Source organism: Phaethon aethereus, assembly GCF_964289735.1.
Source record: "Phaethon aethereus genome assembly, chromosome: Z".
NCBI classification, from domain to species: Eukaryota; Metazoa; Chordata; class Aves; order Phaethontiformes; family Phaethontidae; genus Phaethon; species Phaethon aethereus.
In genome coordinates, this window is record NC_138577.1 from 16432056 (window position 1) to 16443347 (window position 11292).

At 38.6% G+C, this 11292-nt stretch overlaps 1 protein-coding gene across 1 annotated transcript in view; it reads right to left on the reverse strand.

Moving 5' to 3' along the window:
* Window positions 1–10896, reverse strand: part of FYB1 (FYN binding protein 1) — a gene marked incomplete at its 3' end in the record, with an annotated part of 42851 nt that extends 31955 nt beyond the window's left edge. Inside the window, exon 1 of the mRNA XM_082013034.1 lies at window positions 9753–10896. Coding sequence (XP_081869160.1) covers window positions 9753–10875 — 1123 coding nt within the window. The 5' untranslated portion in view covers window positions 10876–10896. The remainder of the gene's footprint in view (window positions 1–9752) is intronic.
* Window positions 10897–11292: the final 396 nt, after the last annotated feature.

Here is an 11292-nt window from a genome sequence, read left to right on the forward strand (position 1 = left end):
TGTAATCATATGCAGAAGCCTATCCTTATCTAAAGGGGAACACAAAATTAATTCCCAATTGAACTATAGGTGAAACTTTTAATTTTCTGATAAAAAGCCTTAAGAACAACTTATTTTTTTAATAAGAAATATTTATAAATCTGAGCCAGTTAATGTTATATTGCATGTTATCATTTCATACGCAAAAACCAAAGAATAGCAGTTGGAAGTATTCTGAGATGGAGGACATGTAAAATAGCAATAGTTTAAAATCTTTGATAAATCATTTATATTTGAAAGAGAAGGCAAAAGAGAATGCAAAGGCAATTGAAAGAAAATTTACTGAAACAAATTTACTTAAAATATGACTATCCATTTCCAAAACCAACATATTGATGAAGGGGTTGATAATTTCATAAACCTATTGTTCAATCTGAAAAATAATTACATCATACATAGCATGCAATTCTAGTTAAAAATTAATCATAGGATTAATATATATAGATATATAAAACATCAGTTGCATAAAAAATTGCCATGCAACGTCTTGCATTCTTATAGTGGGGTTTTGTACATTTTCTCTTCAGGATCTGCAAACAAGGAACATCATTGTTCCAAATGCACATATTTTAGGAGGGTTCAGTTTCTAGTGGAAACCAATGGCCTCAGAAATTGTCATTAATAAAATGAACTTTTTAGGATAAAATTAATTGTTAGTATACTGTTTCAAAAGCTTCCTAACATCTTTACTATGAAATGCTTAATATTTTGTTTGTGTCTATTAGTATTGAATATTTAATATTGATTTAGTATTTAATAACTAAGAACAAAGCTTTCAGGAATGACTGGCTGTTTCCTATAATGAACTATTTGGATGACTAAAGTAGTTAACTTATTAACTTGTGCGTTGTTACCCATGTCATGCAACCAAGTGATGAAGATTCATTAAAGTGTTTCTTCCTGTGAACCAAAAAATGTCTAGGAAATAAAAGGATTGAAAAACTCACTCCAGTATTGTATATATTGTCTCAAATTCAAACATTATGCATGCTGCATAGGTTTTACATCTGTGAGCCACTACGGAAATATTATTTAAAGAGTACAGGGAAATTAAGACTTCCCAGTTCAAAGACAAATTTCAGTACATATCAAACTTCAAATATATGAGAAGTGTATGCCAAATATGCTTGTAGTTACGAGTAAAGAGTACAAAGCTTTTTTTTTTTTTTGAGTTAAACATGAGATGTTTAGGGTTCAAGATGCATTCTCCAATAATAGTACCAGCAATATGTCCAGAACTTCATCACCACAATATTTCTGCATATCTAGGAAAAAATGGGTTTTTTTCTCAGCTTTACCATAAAGCTGACTATAAAGTAACGTGATATGCTGGATACACTTCACTGTTACAATTAGTTGCAAAGTAGATTTTCAGCAAAATACGTATCAACTTAAACAATGGGAAACTTTTAGCTAGTTCATATCATTCTTATCAAGTTCTAAATTAAAATTATTAATATAATTTGTATTCACATTATTTTCTGGGATATGGACAGGTTTCAGAATACTTGCAGCTTTGTAAGTACAGCAGAGTGACTTGTGACCCATGTAGTGTGACCAAATGATGAAGGTTCATGAAAAGATTTTCTTCATGTCACCTTCCATGATAAAAATCATAGCTGTCTTTTTTTTCCTCTTTATAAATTCTCCTTTCTAACTAGGGTTCTCAGCAGTCCTTCACAAAAACTCCTTTCATATGTTTAACCCAAACACATTGCGTTAAACCCATCCAGCACTGACCCTGCCTGGAGGGTAGAACCAGGACAACTGGTTTCTAATACAGCATAACATGTCTGTTTCATTCAGCCCTTTGCAGAAGTCCAGATTTACTGAGAGAGTACGTTGGGCATATACTTTAAGTCAAAAGAAGAAGTGGCCTCAAAACAATTCAAAATCCATGTGAACGTGTATTTAGAATTGCTAGTAAGTGATCATCTAGGCTTACTGAGTAGAATTAGCAGGTGCATTCACGGAGTTTATCTTCAGAGTCCTAAATTCTGCATCTTCGATTCTAAAGCATCCACTCAGGAATGATTATAGCTGACTCAATGGGATTTAGCATAGTCAACTGCAGGAATGACTCTAGAATTCATACATAGACTATAACAACTGTATACACGAGAAAAATATAATTCTGTGCCTCCAAACTATGATATAAACAACCCATATCTTACTATTATTTTTACTAGAATCAGAGCATTTCGAAGGGAACAAATGTGCCACAGAAGGTCTAAGAAACAAAAATGGAGAAATTTAGGGGAAAATCTATAGAATCATAGAATCTTTGGGTTGGAAGGGTCCTTTCAATGTCATCTAGTCCAACCCTCTGCAATCAGCAGGGACATCATCAACTAGATCAGGTTGCTCAGAGCCCCATCCAACATGACCTTGAGTGTTTCCATGGATGGGGCATCTACCACCTCTCTGGGCAACTTGTGTCAGTGTTTCACCACCTTCACCGTCAAAAATTTCTTTCTTGTATCTAGTCTAAATCTGCCCTCTTTTAGTTTAAAACCATTATGCCTTGTCCTATCGCTACAGGCCCTGCTGAAAAGTCTGTCCCCATCTTTCTTATAAGCCTCCTTTAAGGACCAGAAGGCTGCAATAAGGTCTCCCTAGAGCCTTCTCTTCTGCAGGCTGAACAACCCCAACTCTCTCAGCCTGTTCTCATAGGAGAGGTGTTCCAGCCCTGTCATCATTTTGGTGGTCCTCCTCTGGACTCTCTCCAACAGGTCTATGTCTTTCCTATGGTGAGGACTCCAGAAACGGACACAGGACTCCAAGTGGGGTGTCACCAGAGTAGAGTAGGGGGACAGAATCACCTCCTTCGACCTGCTGGCCATGCTGCTTTGGATACAGCCCAGGATATGACCACCCTCTTCACTGAGAGGGTGGTCAGGCATTGGAATAGGCTGCCCAGGGAGGTGGTGGAGTCGCCATCTCTGGAAGTGTTCAAAAAACGTGTGGATGTGGCACTTCAAGACATGGTTTAGGGAACATGGTGGCACTGGATTAATGGTTGGACTTGATGATCTTGAAGGTCCTTTCCAACCTAGTGATTCTGTGATTCTGTGATATGGTTGGCTTTCTGGGCTGTGAGCGCACATTGCCGGCTCATGTCCAGCTTTTCATCCACCAGTACCCCCAAGTCCTTCTGGGCAGGGCTGCTCTCAATCCATTCATCATCCAGCCTGTATTGATAGCGGTTGCCCCGACCCAGGTGCAGGACCCTGCAGCTGGCCTTGTTGAACCTCAAGAGATTCACATGGGCCCATTCCATGAGCTTTTCGAGGTCCCTCTGGATGGCATCCCATCCCACAGGCATATCAACAGCACCACTCAGCTTGGTATCACCTGCAAACTTGCTGAGGGTGCACTCAATCCCATTGTCGATGTCGTCGATGAAGATATTAAAGAGTACTGGTCCCAGTACGGACCGGTGAGGGACACCTCTTGTCACCGATCTCCATCTGGACATTGAGCCATTGACCACTACCCTCTAGATGTGACCATCCAACTAATACCTCATCCACCAAACAGCCAACCCATCAAATCCATGTCTCTCTAATTTAGAGAAGGATGTTATTGGGGGACTGCTTCAAAGGCCTTAATGGCCTATGAACGTGCCAGTTGCAGAAGGTATGACTATTCACAACTGAGAACTGGCCTCTGGTGGTTTATTGAGGGATACATTTTATTCCTTTTTAACTAAAAAATATACATTAATATTGCAAAATGTTGTAGCTAAGAAGATAATCAAGGGCAATGAGTTTAAATACTGATTTGCAATGTTTTTTGTGTACTGTCACTTCCTAACGCACAAAAACAGCAGGTTGTACCCGGAACAATCTTCTGCAAGGAAATACTAAATGTTGGTTTCCCTCAAGACTTATTTTATCTATAACTTGGATTAGATTTATCTATTTCCTTAGGGAGATAAATTGCTTGTCTCATTCATATTTCTATCAGGTTCATTGCATTAATTTTTAAATTGCAGTGATTTATCATTTTCAGTGCTGTAAACCATACTAGCAGTTGAATTTGTAGTCTTGTCCACATATTTTAGCAGAATTATATGGAAATCCTTGACTAGTTAAAGGTAATGCTTTAAAAACTTCAGTGTAGCTGGGTTTCCTCCATAGAATTAATTTTCTTTGCTATGGAGGCTCTATAAAAAATCTGAAAATTTTTCTCTCTGACTGAAGCAGACTGAAAGCATGTGTCCACTCTTTTCTTATTAAAAAATGTAGTTTTACATACATATTCTATAATTATGGTGCAGGTAATTATAGCTGGAGAATGAAATTATAGCTGGAGAAAGCAAAAAGGCGGAGGGCAATTTAATTCAACTGGTCGCTTGGAACTTACAGGTTGAACCATTGAAAGACGGCCAAAGAAATAATATTGCAATTATAAAGGAATTCAAACCTCTTTTTTGAAACTGACATTATACCAATCCCATGAGCAAGACAACACCTTTGGGGTCAGACCCACACAGGTGATGTCTTTTGGACTTGATGATCTTGGAGGTTTTTTCCAACCTTAATCATTCTATGATTCTATGTATAGGATTTCATACACTGCAGTCTGATTTTCATGATAAATGCACAACTTTGTATTTCAGCTGAGCATTGTTCTTCAGTTCTAGGGACTTCAAAAATTCATTTTCCTGTTTCTCAGAGGTGTAATATATTTCAGTACAATGCTGCTGAAAGAAAAATTGTTTGAGTTCTCTCACTTTCAGAGAAGGAGAGAGGGGAATATCCTTAGAGGAAAGCTGAAGAGCTTTCACATTCATTTCCACTCATCCAGATTTTGTAGTTGCTTTCAAGCCGCTACAGCAAAATTAAGTTCGTGGCAGATCTGTGTAATCGTAATTTCAACTTCACCTCCATAGTTTTCAGGTAAATATATGGGGGACCAATAATAACAGAGATCACCATCATGAAATCTAATAAAAGACAAGGTAAAAAGCCTTGAAGGTCTTCAGATTCCCACAAATAGTCTCACTTCAGTACATTTTTTTTATATTGGTTAAAATTCAACATTTTAGCTATGTATAGCAGAATCCAAGCATTATGTTGCACCTAATTATCATGCTATTCTGAAATTATTTTTTGGACAATTCCTTGATCTGTACAGGGTTTTATGGCATGCTATAGTTCACCTGTGCAAACAGAAGCATAACACAATTACACACAGCTACCCCCACGCCACCCTAAACAGTGTTGTTTGATATCATCAGCTATTTTTAGTTTCATCTGTCTTAGAAACAGATGATTTGGCTCAAGTTACAATTCTTTTTATCCCCTTACACCTTAATACTGATCTGTTGCATAACTTTATCCAATCTAGCACTGAGGTAAAAAAAAGAAAACCTACATTGACCTTTTAAGTCCAGAGTCTGCAGTAAACAGCCGTGACATCCTGTGATAAAAAAATCCCCTGTTCTTTATAACTTTGGAAGCTGCTGTTTCATCTTGCCATCAAGTAAGAAAAACAACTGACTGGTTCTAAGGGGCTTTGCAAGGACAGGTAAGATGTTTACTGTCCTCAGAAGGGGCACTTGATTGTTAATCACTTTTCCTAGAGAGTGTTGTGATAACTTTAACAATGCACCTCAAATTTTAACTTCTCCTCTCTCTCTGGTTGTCTTACCCAGCTCAAATACCTGTTTCATTATGTGGGTACATTGCAGAACAGAACCTCAACAAGGACTGCAGACACAACCATAACCCAAATTATAAATCGTGGTAGTTTTCTTACATAACTTCTTTTCTCCTAGATTCAGTGCAATTTTCTTTTGTTTCTCCCAGTACAGCTCAAAATATTTTCCCTAGATGAAGCCCCAGTGCTGGCTGTTCATGAGATGTTCAGAGGTGTCTAGAGTGCTAGGGCCTCTGAGCCTTCAACTTACTTTACGTGAGTGGCCGTCTCTACACACACGATCCCACTGAGGTCAGCCCAGGTGCAGTTTTCCTCTGAAAGCAATGGTATGGTTGTGGCCTCACATGGAAAACTGTCAGCAAAATGACTTTGCTTCTCTTTTTTTTTTTTCTAACAAAGCCATTTTGCACTTTGGGTGTTTATTATAAAACAGTATTGTTAGTATTATTTTCTGATTCTAGAAAGCACATAATCTCATTGATTTTGAGCTGATGTAAACACGATCTCTTCTCAGGGAAAATAGCTGTAATGGGACATAACACGGGAATTTACCAGAATGCCATGTATTCACAGGCCCAGACAGGAATTTCTTAAAGCCTGCCTTCAGTGGAAAATAGTAATGCATCAGTAGTCATACTTTCCTCAGCAAGACACTTGTGTCTACAGAATTTTTATCAAGAAAAGTTTTTCAGTGAAAATTTCTAATCCTAAGTAAGGCCAACACCAAACCAGCATGCCTTAGTATTCGTGCAGGCATGGTGGCCAGTTTAAATCCTTCTCCCACACATGACTGAGACTGCTGCATCTATGGTACGTCCTTCAGCCTCTAATGTTTAAAGTTATATCATACCCAGTGAATACTTGATTAAGAAAAAACAGTAAAGCAGCTTTCATGAAAAAGGACAACAACCAAAGAAAAAGGGGTGAACTGAGACTTCTGAGACAGCCGAGTTCAAACGCCTCATTTAAATCAGGCAATACGAAGTTTTCTGCACGACAGACATGCCCCTAACACAAGTATAACAACCACCATGTGTGGAGCTTTTCTATTCTCAAAGGACAACACAAAACCTAACTTTTGCCCTAGTACAGATCAAAACATCCCCAAAGGTTAGATCTCAGAAAGCTTTGTTGGATTGGAAAACCATTTCCATTCGCTTGTTCTTCTTTTTACTTAGCACCTGAATCACAGCAGCAAATTAAGCAACTATGGCAAGCTGCGATTTATCAGGACAAAGTAATGAGCAGGAAGAATTTGTGCTATGTGGGTGGCATCTTCCTGACATGACTTTGATTCTTGAAATTACAGTTAAAAAAAACCCAACAACCCACAATTCACAATTCAGCTTAACTGCCTTTCCAAAGCAGGTAGGTTTTGTCATTCGAGTTTAACATTCCAAGAAACCCAGCAGCGATGAATAACTTTGTTGAGCTAAAAATGAGTTTATTTAGGATTCACTCTAGAACACATGGTCTCTCCACCAGAAATGTTCTACGGAGAGTTCTGGCCACACAGAAATGAGCTACATTAATTAAAGTCAAACAGAACATCCAGGTCTACATGCCAGCTCTACAGGGGAAGGATGAAGTTCAGAGCCACTATGAACAGCTTCATTGATTTGGTTTCTAAATCTTTCAGTCTTGCCCTGACCCAAAGACTATGAAGCAGAGAAGACCAGGTCTGACCCTTCAGTTCTACTTAGTTGGATGTGTATTTTCCTACATGATTGGAGAACAACCTGTGCCACCACACTGGGCAGCTCCATCCTTAGCTCAGGTTCCCAGTGTGACTCATCCAGGCCGGTGGCTGCACTAGTGCTGGTTAGTGACAAATGGAGATCCTCTTTCTAGGAAATGTTCTGGTATTATCCTTACAGCCCTGTTCACAGTATTAATTTTAAATGCATAGGATAAATATTCCTATATTTAGGAAAAAATGTTTTGTGTCCAAAACTGCATGAGAACCAGAAAAAAAAAATTGAATGAAAAACAAACAAGCAAATAAAATAAATCCTCCATTAATTACTTAAAAATAAACTAAAAAATGTATTTTTTAAAAAAATTAATTGCAGGTTTGGGTGTTTCCAGCCTTCATCAGGACTTCTCAAAGTTCTAGCTAGCAAAGCTTTTTTTTTGTTTTTGTTTAATCAAAGCATTTGCTGGTGTCATTTGCTGAAAATGCTGCCTTTCCATTTTGAGACCGCTCTGGGCACTCGAGTAAAGCCAGTCATGCTGAACATGGAGAAGGGGCTTTGTCAGTGCTCAGACTGTTGTACATTGGCATATTTCTTTTAAAGAGAAACACAATTTTACACCATTTGAGAACCTGGCCCTGATCATGGATTTGTGCGAACATTTCCATAACTGTAGGGTAACACAGGAAAATCAGAATGTAGCAGCTGACAAGAAGGTACATTTTATGTTACTGATACGCTCCTAATTTTTGAGTGGAATTAAAAATACTAGAATATATAGTTGCATGGACACTCCCTGTTTTTAGTGTGGTTTTTTGTCTTTAAAGTCAGCTGTGAGCTATTTCATCCAGTCATAAACCCTTTGAATGTTTTCTGTCTCAGGAAGACCAGTCTTATGTGCATTCAGAACTGCTGAAGCACAAACCATACTGTATTCTAAATACAGAAGGCAAAAAAGACAAATTTTATGTCAATTAAATTACACAAAGGTACCCAATGCACAGGCACAGCGTGGAGTTATTCAGAGCATCTATCGTCAGCTATATTAGGCATCTAATGCTCTGATTTCTCACTGACTACACTGAAAATTTAAGAGTCTAATTTTGATCTGTCTTATTATATCGAAGACAGATGGATAAGGAGGACTAATGTAGGTGAAATGCCTCTCATTTTCCAAAATTACTTATCTGTGTGTATCACCTGACATAATAGTTGCAGGACATAACTGGTTAAAATAATTAACCCAAAAGTTTGAAATACAAGTGATTTAAGGGAGAATTAAGGACATTCAGAACCTCTGCAAAACTGATCTCCCCTTCAAGGAGGTGACAGTGGATATGTGGATCTAACTTTACGACGGTACAATTTTACATGAGATTTTCAAGTATTTTGAGTGCCTCAGAAACGGCTTATATCATTGTTGCAACTTGTCTTATGCAATGAAAGGAACCTGTTGAAACAGAACTCTTTGTGGGAGTGGAGTCACAGCAATTTCTTTTTTCCACAGGGATTTGTGTCCTCCCAGATATTTAAAATGTATTTACAGCAGTTCTCATCACACAGAAGACCATCTCAAATTTTACAGAAACCTAGTGACAAGCCTTAATATTGATGCCTGGATTGCAACCACCAGAAAGTTCAGAGGCTTAGTTCTTCACAAAAATAGTAAGGCAGAGATTCAGGTGCTACTAACTGCCACATTACTGAAGACATGCAAACTTCACAGAAAAGTTAACTAAGTCCAGGAGAAGCTTTTGGAGTCTGGATTCAGATCTGGGTATAAAATCGATGCAGTTTCACGTGGGAACAATTGATTCTGTAATTTTGCACATGTTCAACTTTCAAAACAAACTTTAAAATAGAGCAACTTACAGGGTCATGCTGTGATTAGTCATTGTGAAAGGCAAAAAAAGAAAAAAGTAAAAAAAAAAGTGTGGCCACTACAGGTTGTAGTATATCATTTCAGTGGCCCTCAAGCTGTGCCCAGGAAGTTACTGTCGAGAACAAGACACACAACATCAACATCTCATTTATAAGAAGTCAGGACTTAAATGTCTGTTGAGAAAAATACTTAAACTCCCTGACACAAGTTATAACTACATCTAAGTAGTTTTGAAAAACAAATAAACCCAATACAGAAAGCATCCCTTTACTGCTGAGGGAAGGAGTATAATTTTAATTTCTGTCAGAAAGACAGAAGAGATACAAGCATAGGTTAAAGTTTTAATGGGTTGTCTGATGCACAGGTGTTGTGTTATTTCTGAACAGAAAAGGCAATTCCATCTGAAATGAATTGGGTACTAATTGCATAAAAAGCCAATACCCAAGAAAACAATAACAGAGAGGACTCACTGTCTTTTGGGCCGCTCTTCCGGAACCTTTCCAGGTCCACGTTGGGAGGTCTGCTGGGCTTCTGCGGGGGCTGGCCCAGCTTGAACAGTGATGGCAAGGCTTTCTGCTTGGGGGTTCCTGAGCTCCTGTCCCCATCCTCTTTCTCTTGTGATCCATCTGATGGCCCTCCTGCAGCAAGCGCTGTGTTTGTCTTACAGAACTTAGCAGAAGAAGAACCTGATTCTTCCTGGATGATTTTGTTGAGAAAAATGTTCTTGGCAACACTCACTCCCTTTTCTTCAGTCTTTTCCTCCACATTTTTGGGGGTGCCTTGAGATGGGCTGGACCAGTGGCCAGTAGGCTTCAGAGCCACGTTAGAAAAAGGACTACCTGCAGCTTCTGCAGCACAGTTACTATTTTCATCCATTTCCTTTGCTGCTTTAAATGAGCGTATATTTGGTCTAGGGCCTGATAGTCCTTTTTGCAGAAAAATAGTTTTATTAGAAGCGTCTTGGCTGCAGGAGACCTCATGGTTTAGAGAAGGTTTCTGTGCAAGAGGTGGTTTAGAGAAAGGAAGCTTGGGCTCATTTTCTTGTGTTGTAGACATGAACTTTTCCTTAACTCCAGTTACTTTTGAAAATACTGGTTTTGCTTCACCCTCCTGTGGTGCAAAATTTGAATTTGGCTTTGTTCCCAGAGGATTTTTTTCTTTTTCATGAGGAGCAGAGTTAAGGAACTTATTCCCTGCAGGTTTTGGATACAGAGGTTTTGGCTCTTCTTTTGCCAAGTCACTGGTTTTGGTGGGTGGTTTAGTGCATCCAGCTTTTCCATCATTTTCTCTGTTTGTTGCCTGAAGCTGAACCCCAAACCTTTGTGCCACTGGTTTCAAATATGGGGGTTTTGGATCCTTCTTTGTTTTATCATCACTTGAAGGCTTGACTCCCAGAGGAGGCTTAGGATGAACAGCTTTGTGAAAGGTACTGGGTCCTGAAGGAGAAGTTGTATTTCCTTGACTTGCAAATTTCTCAAGTGCTGCTTTCCTTGTCTGTAATCCCGTATGGATAGGTTGTCCTGGGACTTTGAAGGGTCGACTGTTACCAGAAACATCCTCTGTGGGGCTGTTACCTGTGTTAAATTTCGCCATGAGTGACTTCACATCTGCCTTGCCATCCTGTAAGCATAAAGAGAAAAAGAAAGAGTAGCAATGAGAAAGTCCCCGTTGCAATGTTCACACATACTGTACTTTAAAGAGTTTCCTGGTCTGAGGCTTGTAGTACTGCTGATTGGCTGTGGAGATATTGTAGCACATCTTCCTGTAGGGTTAGAGAAGCTGAGCATTTTGTTATATCCTTGCTTTGGTTATACAATCTTTTAAAATTTTCAGTGCAGGTACTGCCTTTAGAGAGTGGTCATGCCACTCCTTTTGGGCATACATAATTGTTTATTTCTGGAATTGGGAATTGAACACCTAATAAATATAGGAAAATACATACTACTTTAAAATTAATGTATCCATAAAAAATATGAGTGCCCTGTGTTGAGAAGTATAGACTGTACCAGA